Consider the following 21,545-nt stretch of genomic DNA (forward strand, 5'->3'; position numbering starts at 1 on the left):
CAGAACAGTGCTGTAATTATCAGAAAAAGTTGTTTATGGGAATGTAATGATTTTGTTCTTATTTGGGTTTAGCTATAAATCCAGAAGATGTAATTTTTGTCTGTAGTTATTAGATATCTATAAATGAATTAAATTACTTAAATTCATGAAATTAAATGTTTGGATTGAGTGGTGATTTGTTTATCATTAAGATGGTATAGAGGTCCTGTGTTCGAACCAATATTGTTTTGTACTTCTGCAATGGTATTAGAGCGTATGAAGATCTCAATTTTATACTTTTAGAGGTGATCTTAAAAAATATGTACAAACACTCACACATGGGTGGAGCTGTATCTTTTTGTGGCTAGTGAGATGTACAAATTCTAGCTACCGAGAGAATGATGAGAAACAGAGTGCAGTGAAGAAAATGCCAAAATGGGTTATTCCATTTTTCCTCTATGAATGATAAATCGGTTTCTTCTCTCAGGGGTATTGCGTATTGTCGTTGTATATTAACTATGAGAATCGTGTGAAGCTTGTAACAAAAAGGTTTCTCCTTTAATCACACGTCTAATGGCATGGGAAGCGGTTCAAATAATCTCTCTTTCTCCGAACCCACACGCAGCCTCCCAATTGGACATGGGCGCGCGTCGCGAGGCAGATTCTTGTAGTTGGTGCAGTCGTCAATTTTGACGCCCTCTCGCAAGCGGCAGCGGCTGGCCATCCCCATCTATATAAGCCACTCCAGAGAAACAGACAGAGACAGAGCGATGGCGATTGGAACATTGGAGGTGAAGTTGGTCAACGCCAAAGGGCTTAAAGGCACAGATTTTCTGGGTAATCCTGTTCATTCTCATAACCCTGTGTTTTGTTTTGAAGAAATTGTAGCTATCTCTCATCTGGGTGTTCTTCAGATTCTTTCTAGATCCCATTTCCGATTTTTATGACTAATTTACATGGGAAGGTCCGGAGGATCAAGCTGCTTTCAATCGTTTGTTAACATTAACTGAGTTCCGAATTGGATTGGATCCACTTTGTAATTAAGCAAACGATTTTGTTCTCATATTGCAGGTCGAATTGACCCTTACGTTTTGATTCAGTACAAGGGCCAAGAACGCAAGAGCCGCGTTGCCAGAGGTTTGCGTTTCTCTTTTTTCTTTCCATCCTCATAGATGATAAATTGATATGGTAATCAATTTTAATACTCTAAAGAAGAATTTTGGTGCGAGAACCTGTTCTGTTCTTGACATTTCTGTTTTGTGTCATTTGAAATGGTGTAGATGAAGGAGCAAGTCCAGTGTGGAATGAGAAATTTACATTCCGAGTAGAGTATCCCGGAAATGGCGACGAGTTCAAGCTGGTCCTCAAAATCATGGACCATGACACCTTCTCTTCTGATGATTTTATTGGCCAAGCCTCGTAAGATCTTTGATCTTCTTCCACAAAACTGAGTTATTGATGGCGACATTGCATTAGAAAGAAGTTCCCAATGAATGAGTATTGTGTTGCAGGATATATGTGGAAGATTTATTAGCTGTGGGAGTCGAAAATGGCGAATCGGAGCTACGGGCACAAAAGTACAGCGTTGTCGGTGCTGATCTGAACTACTGTGGAGAAATTCAAGTGGCAGTGAGCTTCACCCAGAAGGTAATTTATCATGTTGTTGCTGAAAATGACATGAATATTTGTTTGGAAAGTTTGCTTATTTGGTTTGATGAAATGAAATAGGTGGATGAATATGATGGAGAAGAATTGGGAGGATGGAACCAAAGCCAATACTAGGTGGCAAAGTTTTTTCCATGAAAGTGTGCCCCATTTGTGTGCTTGTAAATCTTCATATTTGTAATGTGTAATTGCTCAGAGAAGAAAGATAGAACCTACACAATTGGTCTTGTAGTTACAGTGCTGGTTTTCTGGGAAAGGTTAAATTTGTGTTGAAACCAACTTGAATTTCCTTCCTGTTGAAGATTTGTTGGGCATCTCGATTGCTTTGTTCAGATAATAAGACCATCCTGCTATTTGATCGTTTCAATAAGTTCCAACTTTTAAATGCAAACCTCAAATTCATAAAGGCAATAGAAAGAGTAGGTTCAAAGATAACACTTTTTAATATTAAAAGATAAGGAAAGCTATTATTCAATTGGAAACAAGAAAGCAAAGTTGAAGGGATTATTCCTCAATCTTAAGAGATTATGTAGGTTTTTTAGAGCCTCTTTGGTAACGTCATTTTTCAGTTTCAATTTTACTTACGATTTTGTTTCTTTTGGAAACTTTCTTTTCTCATTTCCAATTTGTTCCAAAACATAAATAAAAATATAGTTTTATCATTATTGAATTCATGGATATTGAAAGCATGCAATTCTACTTTTTAAAAAGAAGAAAGTATTGATGATAGTATTGATAATGGAGGTAGGCTGAATACTCTTTAATATATATAATATATAGTTGATACTTTAGCAACAGGGCCGTCTTAGCTCAGTGGTAGAGCGCGTGGCTTTTAACCACGTGGTCGTGGGTTCGATCCCCACAGACGGCGTTTTTCATTTAATTCTTTTGTATTTTGCGATTATAAAATTAAATACAAAATTGGACTAATATGCAATAAGCTTTTTTTTGAAAGCAAAGCCGTCTTAGCTCAGTGGTAGAGCGCGTGGCTTTTAACCACGTGGTCGTGGGTTCGATCCCCACAGACGGCGGTATCTGATATTTACATTTTGTTTCACTTTCCTAAAATTCAGTTATTTGCTGTCTTTGTGTTCATGTATTTCACGTCCCTCACCTCCCCACCTTTCATATTAATGAAATCCACATTCTGATTTCTCACAGCACAGAGCATGAGAATGCCAATGTTCATAGTAATGTCAACCGTCCATTTCCATTAGAAAAAGAAACAAAAACAACCCTCATATTCTTCCACCGCCACAACAACTCTCCCAAATTCTCATTCATCTCCTCAAACTTTTCTTCTGAAACTCAAATATTTGGTCAACTCTTACTCTTGCCTTTAATGGCACCCACGACACAGCCTCCATTTTAAATAAAACCCCTCTTCGTACCCTGTTTCAGTTTTAGTTTTATTCTTCTATATGGTTTTTTCAAACTCAAAAATAATGAAATTCGAAGACTTTCTAATGGAGCCAACAGGAGAGCATCAGCGCAAACTTGATCTTGAGACTGAAGTGTGATTCCTTTCCTTTTTAGTCCACGTTTTTCACTTTTTCAAACAGAAGCCTTAATAATAATCCGGTTTCTCTTCAGGTTGTGAAGTTGCAGGCAGAATTACATGGCGAGCAAGAACTCAACAAGGCTCTGCATTGGGCTCTCCATGGCCCTCTCATTTCCCATCCCCATGTTTCTTCCTCTTTACCACCTCAGGTAGGCCCATTTCTCATTGCCCAATAGAGATAAAACAGAGAATTTTTTATTTACTGATCTTTCTTCTCTGCAGGTGCAGCTGCTTATGGAAGAATTGGGGGTTGTGGAGAGAGAGATTGATAGGTTAGAAAAAAAGGTTGAAGAGCTGAAATTGAACTTGTACAAAGAGAGGGAACAGAACAAGGAATGGGAAATTCAGCAGCGGCTTACAAGGCTTTGGCAACACAATTTGCTGTTGAATAATGGACATGAGATTAATAACAGGTCTGTGCTTAATGGGCAGCGATCCAGATCCCAGCATTTTGATGAACTCAGAAAAGATATAATGCTCACTGAGAGGAGATTCTCTTCTAGTGCTGCTTCTGATATCCAAATTAGCATGTCTTCCACTGGTAATCAACTCTCTGCATTCAAAAAAGCATGCGACTTTATAAAGGAAATTTCATTTGTTCTTTTTCCCACTTCTCATTTTCAGGGTCTGATCATTACCCAAGTAAATTTAACCATGTAGGTTCAAGGAAGAATGCGGGGAGAAGCCGAAAACAGAGCCAATTAGAGAAAGAAAGTTGCATTCAGACACCAAATGAGCTTTCAGAACAGTTGCTAAAGTGTCTCATAGGCATTTATCTTGATCTAAACCAGCCATCACTCAACAGCCAATCTTCACCAACTCTCCCAAAACATGGCCTTTCCTGTATCAACTCAAAGCGCTGCATTGCAAAGACCAGCTTCAGTTGCAAAGCACCCCAACTCACCTTGTCTTTTGATTACAGCTCATCCAATCCCAATCCCAATCCCATTCCTTATAGTATTCTGCTTGACTCAGAAGGCAGTGTGAGGGACACTGGCCCTTATAGAAACCTCATCCACATCACGAGAATGTCTTTCGACATCGGCAGGTTGCCCGCTTGCTCGACGTCAATCAGAAAGTTGAGGTAAGTGGCAGTATGTTTAACCGGATTGCGCACCATTTAAACAGAGTTGAAACTTGAAACTTGAAGTTTTCTTTTGCTTCCTTCTTTGCGCAGGATTTTGATTCATAAGTTGAGCAGTGTGGACTTGACCTTTTTGACATACAAACAGAAGTTAGCATTCTGGATAAACATTTATAACTCCTCTATAATGCATGTACTGTAAGACATGTAAGACACTGATGAATAATAGCCATGCTCCTATTTGAATATACTAACTGTATTTAACAAAATTTCAGGCATTTCTCGAACACGGGCTGCCATCGACGACAGAGAAACTCTTGGCTTTGATGAACAAGGTATATGCCAATGTCCAAACCCCCATGTACAAAAATAATTCATAACAAGTATTACCATATTTATTAAACTTCTCTGAGGCGTATGTGAATCCTCTGGCCTGCAGGCGGCTCTTAATGTTGGTGGGATAGTTCTCAATGCTCTGGCAATTGAACATTTCATTCTTCGACATCCAAGTCAAACAAAATATGTAAGCAATATCGTCGTGTAGTTATAACAGTAATTATATAGATGATGGAATGTAACGTAACGAATCGAATATATTACGGGTTCTCTTTGAAGCCTGTGGATGAGAAGGAAATGCTGCTTCGACATGCCTATGGCTTAGGATATCCAGAACCAAACGTGACATTCGCTCTCTGCCGAGGCAGTTGGTCATCTCCTGCAGTAAGTGTCTTTATGCTGCTACATGTTTTATGAGCCTCAATGGATCTCTGAAAGAAAATTGACAAAAAGTTGTTAAAATTTTATGAAGTTAAGGGTGTATACCCCAGAGGAAGTGGTGAATGAGTTGGGATTGGCAAAAGTGGAGTATTTGGAAGCATCAGTTGGGATGACAAGCAAGAAGAAGATAATGGTGCCGAAGCTTCTTCAATGGCACATGAAAGACTTTGCAGACGACATGGAATCGCTGTTGGAGTGGATTTATAGCCAACTTCCTCGCTCCGCAAGCTTGAAGAGGTCAATAATGGAGTGTTTAAATGGTGAAACTAAATCTCCTATCCATAAAATGGTGGAAATCCAACCTTATGAATCTGAGTTTCGTTACTTGCTGTCCATGTGAAATCTAAATTTGTATGCAGATGCGAGAGAGGAATTTACTGAGCTATATAATCTTCATTTATGTTGTATCAAATAAAAGATCACCTCTTCCCAAAATCTCATTACAATTTCTTCGAGGCTTTCCCTTTCCAGATTCGGTAGAAATTATGCTGCCTCGTTATGAAATTTGATTATGAAGGCTGCTTCAATTGCAGGTTTGAGCCAGAGTCTTTACTTTTAAGCAAAAGCCAAAATCCAACTGAAACCAAATTCTAACTTAATGATGTTTAAATTTGATTGTAATTCATAGAATGAAAAAAAGTAGGTTCAATTTCGATTGGACAAAATTCGACCAAATCAAACCTGTGAATGTTCCAGTTCTCCTAATCTGTTCAATCATTGCAGTACTAAAGTCGAAAAATGTACTATATAAATCCTCCGGTGTTTCTAGACACAAGAAATGATTCATCAATTTGATATCATCACCAAAGATTTGGATTGGATTACAGACAATAGTTCCTCATATTCTTTGATACACAGAGAGACTGCACATGAACTACATAATATAATACCTAATCAATAGAATGATCAGTGTCATCAGAGTCACTTCTTTCAGGCTCTCCAACATTTGTTTCAGTTTCCATCACATCAGGCTTTGTTGCAGGTGCGGATGCAGGCTTTGCACTTGCATGATTATCTCTATCATTCTGTTGCTCAGCCACTCCAACATGTGAGAATGCTCAGTCAAGGAACTTTTCAAGTTTAATTGCACCACATCATAACTCATGTCAAAAACAAGACAATTGCCTCAACTAGCAATTGTCATTTTCCTGTTGCCATACGTCTTTCAATCAAGAATTTTGTGACTGCTAATTAAAATGATTCTCAATCAGCCATAATTATTAGCTCCTGGTGCAGGTTGGAATGGGGATGGGTACATGTTTCATAACTTAACATGGTAATGACTTTAAAACACAAATGAAACTGAAAAATTATTAAGGATATCCACATTTTCGGTAGCTCCTCCTGCCATGATGTTCAGTAAGTCTTTCTCCACACGTCGTACAAGCTCAGGCTGCCAAAAAGAGAAAGAAAAAACAGGAAAAAGAATCAGTATGTAAGAGTCAGAAGGCATTTAGTAAATGCAACAAATTTTGTAGTGCTCAACGAATGCAAGGATATGACTGACTACTTCTTGAAAAGATATTTCGAGTATTGAGAAACTATTGAATGAGGTTGGTATTGAAAAGAGCTTAAGATATTGTTGTTGACCAATAAGATAAAGAAATTAATGTCAACTTATTCTATATACGATGCGCATATGTAGCACAAACTATATTGTAGATTGTACTAGCATCCTTCAATAATTTATCTCCCAACTACCTACTCATTGTATAGAAGTAGAAATCTCAATGAATTATAATTTCAGTACAGCAATTTATTTCCACTCACAAAAAAATCCTACATCCAGGATAGTAAGAGAGATAAGAAGATCATACATTTAAATCTGGCTCTCTTCGGAATCTACGTTTTCGGGCATCCCTCATAGGAGGGGTCAGACCATGTCTATACTCAGTTGATTCTGGAGCAGGGTCACTTGGTTCTCTAACCATAATCATCTGTTGGAAATGAGATCATCCCATAAAACATTAGAAATGGAGCGATCATGTCTTTCTAAATGCCTGTGCTAATGATGTTAATTTGAAACCATTTTACCTGGCCAATGTCTGCAGCTTTGATTAGCACAGTATCATCGTAAGTTTTATATGATTCCACCACACAGGGAAGATCCAGAAGAGATGCTGGAAAGTGATCATCACCAATGGCAAAAGTGCCACTTCTCCCATCCTCTGGATGACAATTTAAGGAACCGTAAATAGACAATAAACCAAGCCAAAAATAAAAACAAAACCATAATGCACACTTTGATCTCTTTCCAAATCTCTTTCTATTTTCAGATATTACTTCCAAAATTTATTTTCCAGAAAATACTTGCAGCAAACAAATATTTGGCTTATTTAAGAGGCCAGATAGAAATCCATTCACAATAACTAACATACATAACTATACCAAAGTATAATGAAAATGCTTCCTTGAGAAAAGAAGTACAGAGGTTCACATTTCAAATCTCCTCCAGAACATAAAAAAGCACAAACAGGTCAGGGAAATGTCAAGAGAGAGATCAACTATGTGCAGAAAATAGTCTAGGAAGCACATACAGGCGATTAATAAAATGTCAACGTTAAAAAAAAAAGTGTGCTTTGTATGAGAAATTACTTTTGCTTCTTTAAGAGCCTATAAAGCCAATCTGTCCAAGAGCCTAAAAGATCTTCCATTCATACAACATCACCGCAAATGTAATGGAAAGTGCATAGATCAGGAAGACAGCATCATAATATAATTGGATAAGTTATTTTACCAGAGAATGACAAATCCAATGAGCCATCTTCAGATGAAGAAGCATTTTCATTTAGTAAACGTTCAATTCGCTCAGCAACAGAAGGTGGAACCCTGAGTACAAACTGCTCCTCCATAACTTCAGTCTAAATCAATAAAACTGAAGCACAAAGAACAACTATCATAAATGAAACCAGGCGCATAAGAATGGCCAAAAAAAAAAAAAGATAATGTTGCAGTACTTTAACGACTTCTTTAGAGAACAACTTCCATTCATCATAAGATATGGCGATAGTTTGAGAAGGAATATGACCCAAAATTTCAACACACATAAACTTAAAGGTGGAACACACCAATAATACAATATCGCTCCTAAGAGAAACAACAAAGTAAACAGTCCAACCAATAAACATCCCAATTAGCAACAGCCACCAATCAAAAAGTTGGAATGTTCATAACTCCAAGGGCAGTGAAAGAGATTTAACTCTAATCAAACTCTTCGTATCTAACGATCAATGACTCAGATTTAACAAAACCCATACGTAATAAGAAAAGGAGAGAAAAATAAAGCACATATCGATTATCGAGCAAAATATCCTTACGCGATGGCATGAGAAGAAAAATACCTGTCTCTTCACTACTTTCTGGTGTCAGCTTTCACGTCTGGTCTCATAAGAAGCCTCCACCAGCCCTCGAGCTTCAGTGTTCACTCAAATGCACAATCTGGTATCAGAAGAAGAACTCCCTCGATCTTCACCTTAGCCTCGTGGATGCAGAGTCTCTCCGAAATTGCATGACGGGATTCAATTTTTCATTTAATGAAATCCTGTGTTCTGAACCTTTTTTAATCTAATCTTCGAAAAAGCTGAAAACGTATAGACGGGTGTTGTGAAAAATAGTACCTTTTGGGTCGTCAAATCAGGACACAAATGGGTCTATGAAACAAAAATTCATTCAATTCATGGTATTGATTAAATTTGAAGACAATAATTGATTACCTTCCACGCTCGAAGGTTGTGTTTAGTGTGAAGTATTCTATCGCAGTGGTATGAGCCTTCAACAGCCCTCGTACCAAATAGAAAAAACCCTTCCGATCTTTAGATAATCGGCGCCGGCGAGAGCCGAATCGACGGGAAAGCTCTGCAAGAGAAGGGGAAATACCGATGGCGCGGGGGAGGGACGCATAATATATATAATGAGTTTCCGAAAATTCATCCCGCTTAATAAAGGTCGGCTAAACTACATTTTCATCCCCGGATTTTTACTTGCTTCGGCTCACTGAGTTATTAAAAAAAAGACTTTAAATTTAATTTTAAGTTTCAAAATAATATTTGTTCCATTTTAAGTCTAAATTTAGTTTTTAATTACTTCCTAAGAATTTGATTTCTAAAGATTCATGAAATTGGAATTTAATTTCTAATCTATAATTTATATCAAAATTGAGTCAACCATTCAAAATGATAGTACTGTTGACATGTATTAATTATATTTCGTTTTTTTTGCTTGAAAAAATATTAACTATACTTTGTTATTTGTGCAAAAGAGAATGAAAAATATCATTGAGTTCGAATTATAAATTACATTAAAACTTCATCAAATATGTCACTTTTGGTAAGAGTCTAATTGAAACTAAATTCAAATTTCAAGGACAGAAGTGATGAATTTTTAAATTCACGAACCAAATATAAACTAAGTTCAAATATCACAACCAAACGTTTTAAACTAGTTTTTTAATAATGTTTAATTTTGATTTTAATTAGTTAATTAAAATTTTATAATATCGTTACATTGGATGGGATCAATGTTTTTGTAAGTTTTATCCTTATATTTTTAGTTTTATAAAATTGAGCAAAAAAAAAATCATCGGATAAATAATAAAATGTTAAAAAAATGTTATCTATTTTTTCTTATTTTATAATATTACAAAACAAATTTAGAGATATCTTAGGCCAGGGTCACATATTTAAAAAGTATCTTAAAAAAGTTGACATTTGTGTAGACAATTTAATAATGAACGCTTGAGGCTAAAATTGCACTCGCTAAGTAATTGCAGTGATTTTTTGAGATAGTGAATGTTCCAAAAGTTTGAACCTTCTGGTTAATAAAACAGGCCCATAATCCATATGACTATTTCTATTTTATTTGTAGCAATTCTTTTTACATAAATGTAAATATTGTCACGATATTGTCACAAGCAACACTCATACTTTAAAATATATATAATATTTGGTAATTATGATATATATATATATATATACATTGTTGATGACCATTATAATTAACTTAATATTGAAAGGTAGATGAGATGGTTAGAATCTGAAATTAGTGCCGGCGAAAGTTTGACCGAACTGCCAATCAGAAGGGACGATGTTCCATGAAGTGGAAGTCCGGCCGTCGCTTGCTTTGACGGAGAAGGACAGGGACTGGCCCACCAAAACGGCGTTTGACTGCCAGTTTTGACCCCAATTACGTGTCATCCTCATCCACCCTGTATTCGCCCCCTTTATGCTCGCGCTCACGATATCCCCTGCACCCGCCACGTTGCTGATCAAAACCAAGTTGAAGTATTTGAACCCGTTGATCGTGAACCTCATCCCTCCCTCCTTCCGGCACGCCACGCTGCGATACCAAAATCATAAATAAGTTAATTTTTTTTAATTAGATAGATATGTTAATCAGTTGAGTGGTGAACTGTAACGTACCGACGAAATGAGACTGGGACGATTCCGGCGCGATACTCGGCTATCTTGAGGAACATGGGCATGGAAAGGTCAAAATGAGGGCGGGGAGGGTTGCACCAGCCGCCATTGTCATTGGGCAGAGCGTAATTCGGCGGACAAAAATTGGTTGCCGTCACAAAGATGGAGGGGTTACCAGCGTGGCACCATTGCGGGTCGTTCACACACTTGATCTCAAAGCACGCCCCGCAGCTGACGCCGTCGTTAAACAGGGCCGTACTCAGCGCCGCCGTGTTCACGCCGTACCCCTGGCTGTACAGATTCCCATAACCGCACGCCCCACCTGTCAATTTCCAGTCAAAATCCTCATAAATCCAATATATTATTATCAATGTTTCTGAAAAGAGATTTAAAAATAAAATATTTTAATATACCCATAGTGCCAGAGGCGTCACTGCCACCGTAGAATGTGGCGTGGGCGCTCTGCCACGGCCCACTGCTGAAACTTCCCGCAACTCTGCCTTCCACAACTAACGACATTATAATTACCAACACAGACAATAATATCACTGAATTTCTTGAAATAGTTGCCGCCATTGCCCACCTCGCTGTTGGAGCACAAAGATTTTAACTTTCGAATGAAAGATTGAGGAATTGAGGAAGACGAAGAGGGTGAAGGGCTATTTATAGGAGTGGAAGAAAGAGGAGTTAAAAAAAAAAAAGAATTAATGACTTTAACTTGATTTACAAGGTGCGGTAATTATTCTAGTTCGAGCTTCATGTGGAAGGCTTTTACAATATTGGGATATTAATTAATTAATTAATTAATTAATCATATATATGAATTAATGTAATACCAAATATGTTTTGGAAGATATATAAAGTTTAATCATTGCAGAGTTGCAGTACCTATTAAATATAGTCACAGGAGAGAGGGAGAGCGTGGAAATTTGTGTATAAAAATAGAAATACGTTGCAGAAAAAGAAAAATAATGAAAATTAGAAGTATTAAGAAGAAAGGAGGATAACGTAACGGGGAGTTGAATTGGAAACAGTTGGGACGGCACAAGACGGTGCGCTTTACTGGTTTTGCATTAAGGATTGGGAAGTGACGTGGCAGAGTGTTTAATCCATCCACCAACCAGATCTACTAAATCATCCACGTCATCAGGTTAGAGCTTTGGTTTGACTTCCCAACGACAATTCACCGACCTCTTTGTTTGACTTCCATTAAACCTCTCCCTTGCATGTGACTATGTGAATTATATTATTATTTGCCATCCCAAACCTAAACTTTCTCAACCTAAATTAAATTCTTTTTACTCTATTACCCGGTCCCATATTCAATTTCAAAATTTTCCTCAAATAAGTAAAACCATATTTGGTTAAATCTTGAGGGATTGAGCTAATCGGTACTACATATTGAATAAATAGTAAATAAATAATAAGTAAACCGATATTTGGTTAAATCTTGAGAAATTGAGCTAGTTAATACTACATCTTGAATAAATAGTAAATAAAGAAGATGTGCGGGTTAGAATATATTTGAGGTCACTTATTAACTAAATATTTGATAAAAAATAAAGGAGAGATATAATTTACAAATTTCAATATCGTGGGCAATGTAAGTGTAGCAATACGAAATTTGAGACCCAGTAAAATGTATGTTAATGTATCTATTTTTATTCTTGAAGTTTATTAAAGATTTCAAATACGCAATTTGATTTTCAATAAATGTTAATGTATTTATTCTTACTTTTGAAGTTTGTTAAAGATTTCAAATATTAATTTTAGAGATATACATTGTCCTAGATAGAGGTATGATGCATACACTCAATCAATCCCTCCATATATAGTTGTTACTATTTTTATGATAATATTCCCCTAAAAGAAATCTAATTGATTGGAGGTGTGAATATATATATTTAGAGATGGAGTGTCTATCTAGTTGGAATAATTGTATGAATCTCTAGACTCAAGTGTCACAAAGAAGCAAAAGTATATATATGATCAAATATCTTTGGATATAATTGGAGGTTGCTTGCTTCCCCGCTATGTATTAAACTCAAATCATTAGTCATTTCTCGCTCGCCCTTGAAGCAGACTTGATTAAGGCTAACCACCATATTAATTATCTAACTACCTTATACATCATTCAAGATATATCCTATGATGAAGCATGAAATCATGATATCATTATCATACCAAACTTGTTTCATTGGGACTATTTTTTTTTAAAGATTTGATTACTAACTCTAATTAATTTCAACGTTAAGTAATAATGGAAATTCATGTAAACAAACTTATTTTGATTAGATCTAGTTAGAGATTTACCATTTTAATTTAACATGATCACACTTTTAATACTTCAACCCAAATATGTATTTGTAAACATGTATGTAAGAGGTTGGTTTCTTGATTATGTAGTGTTTGTTCAAACAATAATATATTGAAAACGTAATCTTGTTGGATTGGGTTTTAAGTTCACACCCCTTTTGAACGAATCTTAACCCTTAAAAAGGGACTATTTTCATCTTTCTATTTTATTTTCAATCTCATTTTTTTAATCATGATTTCAACACGACAATATATTCAATATATTTCTGGAAGTGTAACAATTATTTTATATTAATGAGTTCCATTATATATATAGGGTGAACCTTACGAAGGAACCCTTAGGTTTTTGGGGCATTGGATTCTCATCAATTTTTGTGTTACTTCAAGTCGACGTTCTCGCTTCCGCTTCGTCCACCACCACTCTCTTGGGTGCTTCCCTCTAAGGCGGAACGCTTCCCTATCGATACATTTTCACATCCCACAGTATCGGCAAATCGCTTAGCCCCGTTCATCTTTAACCTCCTGGCTACCTCTGGACTCCTACCTCATTTATCATTGAGCGGTCGTTTAGGGGTCTTAGCTGGTGATCTGGACTGTTTCCCTCATCGTGTTGAAATTTTAAAAATAGAGACCAAAATTATTACTTTTTAAAAGTCCATGAACCAAAACGAAACATTTTGAAAGTATAGAGATTAAAATGAACCAAAGTTGAAAATATAAAGACAAAATAAACATTTTAAAAGTAGAGATACCAAAATGAACAAAAGCTGAAAAAACATAGACCAAAATAGTACTTTAACCAAAAAAAATATTTTATACTTTCATGTATATCTAGTATATAATGATTTTTTTAGAGTATTACAATATAAATAAAATGGTGAAGTTTCTAACCTACAAATAAGATGCATTAATGTCGGCAGGACACTTAGAAGTTTAAATTTAATCTACACTCAACTAAAAAAAATGGAAGAAAAAGTAATATAATGTTTTGATTTTGACTAGGTTTTTTTTTCCCCCTCCTGAACTCTGTCAAGCAAGTTTGAATTTTGCATAAAAATTGAAACTTCCCACCCTGCAGAATTATAAACTCTATGTAGGGCGTGGTTTTGAAGTAGGTTTTATGCTCAAGTATTACAGTGTTTTTTGGCAGGTGTGGGGTGCAGGTTTTATTGCTATATATCTATCATAGTTAATATAAAATATTACAAAAATAACCAAAAAAAATTATAAATATAACATGGAGTAAAGAACTTTTTTTTTTTTTTTTGATATTGAGTAAAGTACTTGTTAATTAGCAATTGCTAGGATTAGTTAGATACTAATCATGTATTAACAGTTTTTTTTCTTAGTACAATATGTTGGGGAGGAGATTCGAACTCACAGTCTCTTGGTTGGAGACATATTTTAATTATCGCTGAACTATGCTCGCTTTGACATGTATTAACAGTTAGTTAGTATTCTCATGTATTAACAGTTGCTTATGTCAAACTAAGTTCAAGTGGTTAAAACACTTATCTCTCACCAAAAAATCATGAGTTCGAATTTCCGCTCTCACATATTATACTCAAAATTATCAAAGAGCAATGACAGAAAAAAAAAAAAAAAAAAAAAAAAAATAAAAAGAAGGATGGCCAAATTAATCTAAAATTCTGATTCTGAATCCCCTCGTCGTCGTAAAGGCTCATGCGACGGAAGTTCGAATATAGGCAACGGCGTTGGTCTTTGAAGTTATTTGAAACCCTAGAAGCATTTGGAAGAAAGAAATGAGTGGAGCAGGAACACCCGATTTCTTCTACAGAGAGGCTCAGCGCCTTGGCTATGTCGCACGATCCGCCTTCAAGGTAAAACCTACTTCCCCTCATCGTCTTCTGTTCTTCCTCCTTCGTAACCTTCCGCCCTCACCAATCAAAATCAACTGTGTATGTATTTCGTCTTCTGCTGATAACAGCTGCTTCAGATTCAGAAGCAGTTCAAATTGATAACTTCTGGCTCCTCCGTTTTGGACCTTGGTTGTGCTCCCGGTGCCTGGCTTCAGGTCTCAATATTGCAGCTTTCAAATCCATTCCGCAAACTTTTACTTCTTTATTTATTTGTTTTTGTTGGGAAGTATGATTTACGTCACTTGCTTTCAGGTGGCTTGCCAGAGTCTGGGCCCTCTGAAGAATGGAGGCTCGGTCTTGGGTATTGATCTCAAGGTGATCTGTTATCTCTTACTGGGTTGTCATTCTGCTGAAACTCATTTTTTTTCAGATAGTAATAATGCGTAAAAGAAATGTGGATCTTGCAGAACAGAAGGTAAAAGTTCCTCATGTGCATTGTGACTCAAGGGTTCAAACTGTTTCTGCTGATGTTATGAACCTTCCCAGAAACAAATTGAAGGCACTGTCTCCTAAGGTAACTTAGCTTACTTATCAAAAGTATGAAATGTTTTATAATTTTACTTTTACCTATGCTATAAGCTCAACTGGTCATGTAGTTTCAAATGCATATCCTCACATTTCTTCTGTTGTATTCTCAAGAATTTTTTTTTTCATCTAGTCTCTTCGAATGATGTTACTCATATCACTCAAAAACTCAATTGCCTAATCCGGGTTTTAGCATAAACCATATCAATAGCATTGAATAGAACTGCCAGATTCGTGCAATGGTTTGGTTTTGATGGTCTGATATCTGTAAAAACATAAACATATTATCGGCAATCCTGCCCCCGAGGAGTGCGGAGGGAAGGTGCAGTAATTGAGCAAGAAAATCTTGCAAGTTACAGAATAGAAGTTACATTGTCTATTGATTGGTCTTGCAGGAGAGAGGATTTTCTGTAATACTCTCCGACATGTGCCCCTCAGTATCTGGAATCACCACTAGAGATGCGACTTTATCAGTTGAATTGGGGATGCAAGCAGTTAATTTGGCTATTGGGGAAGCTGCATTAGGCTCTGGAGATGATGTTATGCATGGAAAGGACAGCGTGGATGATTCAACCTCAGTTGTAGATTATGATGGTCTGCTACAAAGAGGAGGCCACCTCGTCGTAAAACTTTTGGAGAGTGAAGATACCCAAGGTAGAGTATTATTTCCACATAAACTTTAATGTAGGATATGTATGTTTGGATTATCCTTACTTTCTTCCTTTATTATTTACCCCAGAATTCAGCCGAATGTTGAAACCGCTGTTCAGAAAGGCATCCTGGTTGAGGCCCAAGGCTACTAGATCGTCGTCAAGAGAGATTTATTTGATATGTCAAAGCTTGCAGGCAAGAAAATAGAATTTCAAAATTTGGGATGAGAACTTAAATCCTCAGCCTACTCCAGAGACCCAAATGTAGCAAGTCAAAAAGGTAGCCTTCAGACTGAAGCAGAGTTCCCTGGCAACATCGAATCGAGCTTTGTAAGCTTGGATCCGATCAAGATTCAAATCACTATGTTGATTGTTGAGTGACGTAGTGGTACCTTTTTGCTATTAATTGTCATAAGAACGCATATTTAACTTATGAGATTTGTTTAGTAGACTTGGCTGCCATTAGATTACTTGTTATTAACTTGTTCTTTTCAGATCTAAATCCATGAATATAGAAGTACGACTTCCATTGAAATTGTGTGAACCAAGAACCAAAAAAGAACACTCTTATTCATATACTTTACAATCAGAATACAAACAATATCATACTCTCTACAAATCAGAGAGAATACTCTTCACTGTTCATTGTTCAACCGCACTGTTACTCTTTGAATAAAATTGTGTGGAAATTCCAGAGCCAGGATCAAACTGCATTTACAAACGAATGAATAAAATTGGCTTCCCTATGTGATGATGTGAGGCATTCATCACCGAATCTGGGTTCGCCCGAGCGACCAAAGGCCCGTATCTCTGACTGGTGTCTGGAAAAACAAAGTTAGCGTTAAATCTTAAGGCAAATTAAGGGAAGGGAAAATCTGAAGAGTATTTTTCTGGAAAGATGATGGTTGTTTTGCTGTCACCCCCTTTTTACCTGTGTTTTCATTGATGGGAAGATATTCCAGAACCGAAGAGTTTCATCTCCAGCACCTGTTACAATTGTCTGCAAGAAGCCATTTATAAGACTCTCAAAGAGGAAATTGCTTATGGGAAAGAGGATATTATGATAATTAATTACACTTGAACAAATACCTGGCCATCGGGTGACATTGCAAGGTACAACACCCTCATCGTGTGTCCAGTTAGAGTAGCAACCTTCCCCATTGATGGATACTTCCACACCATAATCTGGTTCTGGGAATACCCATGCGTGCTCACAAGTTCATTTACGTTTTTACTCCATGCCAGATTGCAAACCTGAGAAAGAATTTGACAAAATTCATCAAGTTTTAGCTGAGGGAAACAGCTCCCATCATATCAGTTCTTTACAAGCAGCATAAGCAATCAAAACCTGGCTTCCAGTGTCGACAGACTCCAACTGGTGGCCATTTGCAGTATTCCAGAATCGAATGCATCGGTCCGCAGTTCCCCCACCGGATGCAAGAAGGCCACTCTGGTGCGGCGACCAGGCGATCGCCTTAACTGCAGCCGTGTGCTCCGTCAGTCTCAAAACAGGCTGCTGCGAATGCTGGTTCCATACCAACAGCTGTTGATACCACAACAAAAGCTTTGTTATTAAATGTTCGCAAAGGAAGAGGCTTTTCTTTGCAGGATGGATATCATATCTATATCTACCTGATTGTCATTTCCACCGGAGGCCAGCTCTCTGTCATCGTTTGACCATTTTAACCCACATACCTACACAGGGGATTGATTTAAAAGAATCCATAAGCTTTTAACGTTGTTACAAAGGTAACTGTGATTTAGCCTCAGTTATTAAGTTCCCACCTCAGATTTATGGCCTACGAGCTTGTTCACAAACTCACTAGAAACGCGTAGGTCATGTTGAAGAATATTACGGTCTCTGCTTCCAGATGCTAATATCCTAGAATTCCATGCCAACACTCCTGTTCTTGTTTGATGCCCTCCCATGGTTCTAACTTTCTTGCACTGACTCCCATCCCATATCTATTAATCACATACAACAACAGAAAAAGAAAAGGAAACAAACATTTTAGAACTGAAACATGAACTCAATTTCCAATCTTTATGTTCTATTGTATTGTGTTACCTGGACTTGGCCAAGATTTGTACCAATCGATATGTAGGAACCCTCTCTGGTCCATTGAACTGAGCACACACCATCATTGGGTCCCAAATCGCATAACTTAGTGACCTGAAAATGGGATAAACACACACACCCATTTGTTTGAATTCGAATAGGAGTTGATCAATGAGGTGTTTGGTAAATTGGTGGTAGAGAATTTACCTTGCAGTTTGATGCACTCCATAAGTAAACGCAAGTTCCAAGTCCCACGGCCAACACATTCTGTGAGGACCAATCTACAAGATTCAAGTAGAAGTCATCTTGAAGCGAGGGAGCATCAAGAACCTGCAATAACAGAATCAAGGACTCAGCTGACTACACACACAGGAAACAGAGTTCAAGACGAGAAGGTTAGAATTGAGAAGAGAGAAGAGACCTTATGTGGGGTCTTGGGGACTTTCCGAGGCGGCTTCGGAGGGGTCGAGATTTCGGAAGGAAAAGCGGGATCTTGGCTGAAAATGGAAGGGGAATAAGGAGAATTAGGGGCGGAGTGATCGGTCTTGAACCTGAGCATGTTCTTGCTGGGACTACTCATTGGGGAGCCTTGGCCTTGGGAACCTGCAGCAGGAGAAAAAGAAGCAAAATCAGACCCAAAAAGCTCGGATTTCAACAACCTGGAATACGCCTCGTTAGCCCCTTCCTTCACAGGGGAAGCCTTTTCATTCAGCCCAAATGTGTGCAGCCTGGAAGAGGATCTACAGGGAATGAATCTGTCGCTGCAAGTAGAGGTTTTGGAAGGCGAGGAGAGGCTCGATATCGCCCGAAAAGAACCCGAAAACGTCTCGAGCCGAAGCGACCTTTGGGTCATTCCAGCTGGGAGATTGAGCCCACTTTTTGTTTGAGGTGAATCCATATGATCCTATTCTTCTTTCTTCTTCAAATCTGAGAAAGAAAATCGCTTTCCGGATCTCGCACAAGAATAAAAATATCAAATCAATGCAACAGAGAAAACTGATACAAGTCCTCTCTGTTTCTTTCTCTCTTCTTTGCCGATCACTGGTCACTGGCGAAGAGGTAACGGTCAAGAAGCGGGCTGAAATATAAAGGAGAAACACAAAAGGAGCGTTTTTTTTCAAAATTTCTGGCTTGTTTGGAAAGTTCTGCATTGCAACGGTCATGTGTGTAAAAATAAATATTAAAAAAAAAACCAAGATCTCCCTCCCTTAGCTGGCGGGTAGGGTTTGTACCTCGTTAACTTGAATTTGGACCGGATTGGATCATGATCTGATCCGGCCCAGAAAGCAACTTCTAAGCCCACTGTCGAAGCCCGATTTAAAATCTCCCAAGGGCTCCACATATCGAATGCATTACAATTCATCCCACCATTAATTTTGGCGGGAAAGAAACATGTGGTTCCGATTCAAACGCTCCCACACCCACCCAACCCCAACTTGGAGATGGCCCACCTTTTTTTTCTTATATATTATACCGTGCATATAAAGTCATTAATTATTCAAATATAAATTAATATAATTTATAGTATAGTTTGTTTAATATGGGGTGCTAGGGGTTAGGATGTTGCAAGATGTCAGGACACCGGTTGGAAAATTTCGATGACTTGTTTGACCAACACCGAGGAAGAAACCAATTTACAAGCTGACGAAATATAACAATCCACTAAAGAGTGGCTACTTCCGTTATTCAAATATTGAACTCCTATTCTCGCCATGACACACCCCACTAAGAATTTTTGGACTTGAGTTACAAGTTACATATATTTTTTTTCCAAAGGAAGGTAGGTACATATATTTTGTAAATAATACATATGCTTATTTAAAATTTCCCTAATTTTTGTTGCTCCATATAGATCTTTCAAATCATCATCTTGTAATTGAAAGTATATACTTTAAGCTATATTCTCAATGTTGTTTTGTTTCTGAAATCTAAAGTACTAACAGAAATAGAGAAAACAATCCATTTTTTTTAGCTCATGCAATGCAACACTAGAGAGAAAAACAAGGGCAAAATGTTAACTCATAGCAAACTAATAATTGTTGTTTCTTTTTAACGAAAATTAAATTACAATTTGATTGTAATTATGAATAAGATCTCCTATTGATGAATTTGAAAATAAGCGGACATGGATAACTAAAAGTGTTCTCAAAATAGTAGAATTTTTTTATTGGAAGAAGGCTTCACTAATACAAAGCTATATAGATTAGAAGCGTGAACAATTAGTATAATAAATAATAGAAAAGACAATATAATTGAGTAGATCAACAACTCCTTACTAACTCTAAACTGTAGTTGAAGAAGGCAATTACCTCTCAATTGTAGCTTCAGATGAACAATTAAGCGGAAGTATATCATGTGATAACCAACTCAAGACTATTACCACTCGTAGTTTGAGTTCAATAGTAAATCATCTCTTTCTTCTTATAAACAAACAAACAAACAAAAATTGATAATCAATTAAACAGCAAAGCCGAATTTCTCTGTAAAAAGAAAAAAGAAAAGAAAGATTGATGGGATAGGCGGGCCATAGTGCGGCCCATTAAAGGTGAAAATGGGCCAAATAAGCAAAGCCCAGCAAGAAGAGGATAAGTTGAAAGTGTGAGAAGAACGAGAAGTTTTGAGTTGGTTGATATGCAGTGAGAGGTCTGAAGCAAATAAGTTGAAGAGGAAGTCACGCACTCCCAAGCCACGGAGATGGCGGAACTTGAAAGTTGAAAGATTGACAGACTTTTTCTCCGATGATATACCATTCGCCTGGCCGTCATTAAATCACATCACATATTAATTCATCCGACACCCTTGGAATTACCAATTCCCTTTTTTCTTTCAATCACGAAATACGTCATTACATTATTCCTTGGACCTTTTTCTTAAAAATTTTTTTTACCTCCAATCCAATTTAGTATCTATAGTTTTCACCTCTTTTTACGTGATATTACTTATGAATATAATTGGTCAAGTTTAACCAAATTATCGTTGGGATCATGGAATCAGAATAGAAGGAAGATTTGCTACATGGCTCCTTGGTCGAGAGAACAGTGTTGAGATGCTATGCAGAACGTCTCAACGCTATCGCAAGTAAGAAGAAAACGTGGAGAGGCGTGCAGGCGTTCACGCTATCAAGTCGTAGCGTTGAGATGTTATTGTTAGCTTCTCAACGCTATAGCGCATAGTTCTTTATAGACCTTTTAGCTTAGGTTTTGTGTGTTGTGTTGTTCCACGAACATAGAATTCATGACGACTAAGAGGCACAAAATAGAGCGTGCAACGGCCGTGTATTAGCATAGCAGAAGGGACAGAGTTCTAGGATTGTAGTACGTTGTCGGCAACTTGTTTTGGTGAGTATTGGTGAAGCTTTTCATTCCAATCTAGAGAGAGTATTGAGAGATTTGTATGCTGCATTATTGTCAAATCATGGTAGAATTCGTACATAGGTGAAAACTGGACTGGACGTAGTCATAGTAGCTAGGGTTTCATTGCATTATAACCACAATCAAACTATGAAAGCTAAAATGGATGATTGTCGAGATGAAGAGAGAGAGACGTTGAAAATTGGTATTGGTAAGGCAACAACCTGATATGATAATAGATGAGAGAGAGAGAGAGAGAGAAGAAAGGACCAAAAATGGGAAAGT

The 21,545-nt window shown here is 37.2% G+C and overlaps 6 protein-coding genes and 2 non-coding genes across 12 annotated transcripts; 5 read left to right on the forward strand and 3 right to left on the reverse strand.

Moving 5' to 3' along the window:
- The first annotated feature begins 526 nt into the window (after positions 1 to 526).
- Positions 527 to 2,014, forward strand: LOC148212070 (16 kDa phloem protein 1-like). The gene is made up of 5 exons (XM_088122784.1): positions 527 to 816; positions 1,051 to 1,116; positions 1,260 to 1,398; positions 1,491 to 1,626; positions 1,708 to 2,014. The coding sequence occupies exons 1-5, from the start codon at positions 750 to 752 to the stop codon at positions 1,759 to 1,761; spliced, it is 462 nt and encodes a 153-aa protein (XP_087978910.1). The 5' UTR covers positions 527 to 749; the 3' UTR covers positions 1,762 to 2,014.
- A 429-nt stretch (positions 2,015 to 2,443) lies between these two features.
- On the forward strand, positions 2,444 to 2,515 carry TRNAK-UUU (transfer RNA lysine (anticodon UUU)). Its single transcript has one exon. It is a non-coding gene; the product is annotated as a tRNA-Lys (tRNA).
- Positions 2,516 to 2,603: 88 nt separating this feature from the next.
- Positions 2,604 to 2,675, forward strand: TRNAK-UUU (transfer RNA lysine (anticodon UUU)). The gene has a single exon. It is a non-coding gene; the product is annotated as a tRNA-Lys (tRNA).
- On the forward strand, positions 2,615 to 5,676 carry LOC111006766 (ternary complex factor MIP1 leucine-zipper protein (Protein of unknown function, DUF547)). 3 transcript variants are annotated; one of them, XM_088122781.1, is made up of 9 exons: positions 2,615 to 3,158; positions 3,238 to 3,354; positions 3,428 to 3,776; positions 3,866 to 4,289; positions 4,383 to 4,482; positions 4,565 to 4,624; positions 4,729 to 4,812; positions 4,905 to 5,009; positions 5,098 to 5,676. In XM_088122781.1, exons 1-9 carry the CDS (start codon positions 3,066 to 3,068, stop codon positions 5,404 to 5,406), a joined length of 1,641 nt encoding a protein of 546 aa, XP_087978907.1. In that variant the 5' UTR covers positions 2,615 to 3,065; the 3' UTR covers positions 5,407 to 5,676. The 3 variants fall into 3 exon arrangements, with proteins under 3 accessions (XP_087978907.1, XP_087978906.1, XP_022134548.1); XM_088122780.1 differs by having other exon boundaries at positions 3,428 to 3,746; positions 3,830 to 4,289; XM_022278856.2 differs by having other exon boundaries at positions 2,620 to 3,158; positions 3,428 to 3,746.
- Positions 5,677 to 5,792: 116 nt separating this feature from the next.
- On the reverse strand, positions 5,793 to 8,973 carry LOC148212073 (transcription initiation factor TFIID subunit 7-like). 2 transcript variants are annotated; one of them, XM_088122783.1, is made up of 7 exons: positions 8,780 to 8,973; positions 8,408 to 8,607; positions 7,804 to 7,941; positions 7,101 to 7,234; positions 6,884 to 7,003; positions 6,388 to 6,459; positions 5,793 to 6,112 (listed from the first exon to the last, which is right to left on the reverse strand). In XM_088122783.1, the coding sequence occupies exons 3-7, from the start codon at positions 7,916 to 7,918 to the stop codon at positions 5,957 to 5,959; spliced, it is 597 nt and encodes a 198-aa protein (XP_087978909.1). In that variant the 5' UTR covers positions 7,919 to 7,941; positions 8,408 to 8,607; positions 8,780 to 8,973; the 3' UTR covers positions 5,793 to 5,956. The 2 variants fall into 2 exon arrangements, with proteins under 2 accessions (XP_087978909.1, XP_087978908.1); XM_088122782.1 differs by having other exon boundaries at positions 8,408 to 8,646.
- A 929-nt stretch (positions 8,974 to 9,902) lies between these two features.
- LOC148212074 (expansin-A6-like) lies at positions 9,903 to 11,113 on the reverse strand. Its single transcript, XM_088122386.1, has 3 exons — positions 10,894 to 11,113; positions 10,484 to 10,802; positions 9,903 to 10,400 (listed from the first exon to the last, which is right to left on the reverse strand). Exons 1-3 carry the CDS (start codon positions 11,054 to 11,056, stop codon positions 10,091 to 10,093), a joined length of 792 nt encoding a protein of 263 aa, XP_087978512.1. The 5' UTR covers positions 11,057 to 11,113; the 3' UTR covers positions 9,903 to 10,090.
- A 3,336-nt stretch (positions 11,114 to 14,449) lies between these two features.
- Positions 14,450 to 16,386, forward strand: LOC111006421 (uncharacterized). Of its 2 annotated transcripts, none has more exons than XM_022278364.2 (6): positions 14,450 to 14,637; positions 14,754 to 14,831; positions 14,929 to 14,991; positions 15,089 to 15,190; positions 15,597 to 15,855; positions 15,941 to 16,386. In XM_022278364.2, exons 1-6 carry the CDS (start codon positions 14,560 to 14,562, stop codon positions 16,057 to 16,059), a joined length of 699 nt encoding a protein of 232 aa, XP_022134056.1. In that variant the 5' UTR covers positions 14,450 to 14,559; the 3' UTR covers positions 16,060 to 16,386. The 2 variants fall into 2 exon arrangements, with proteins under 2 accessions (XP_022134056.1, XP_022134055.1); XM_022278363.2 differs by having other exon boundaries at positions 14,451 to 14,637; positions 14,745 to 14,831.
- Positions 16,362 to 19,044, reverse strand: LOC111006420 (protein FIZZY-RELATED 3). Its single transcript, XM_022278362.2, has 9 exons — positions 18,332 to 19,044; positions 18,118 to 18,240; positions 17,920 to 18,024; positions 17,637 to 17,816; positions 17,484 to 17,546; positions 17,200 to 17,394; positions 16,941 to 17,105; positions 16,783 to 16,851; positions 16,362 to 16,672 (listed from the first exon to the last, which is right to left on the reverse strand). Exons 1-9 carry the CDS (start codon positions 18,806 to 18,808, stop codon positions 16,619 to 16,621), a joined length of 1,431 nt encoding a protein of 476 aa, XP_022134054.1. The 5' UTR covers positions 18,809 to 19,044; the 3' UTR covers positions 16,362 to 16,618.
- Between the last annotated feature and the right edge of the window lie 2,501 nt (positions 19,045 to 21,545).

The sequence above is a fragment of the Momordica charantia genome (assembly GCF_013281855.1).
Source record: "Momordica charantia cultivar OHB3-1 chromosome 4 unlocalized genomic scaffold, Mcharantia_2.0 BLBB01000004.1, whole genome shotgun sequence".
NCBI lineage: Eukaryota > Viridiplantae > Streptophyta > Magnoliopsida > Cucurbitales > Cucurbitaceae > Momordica > Momordica charantia.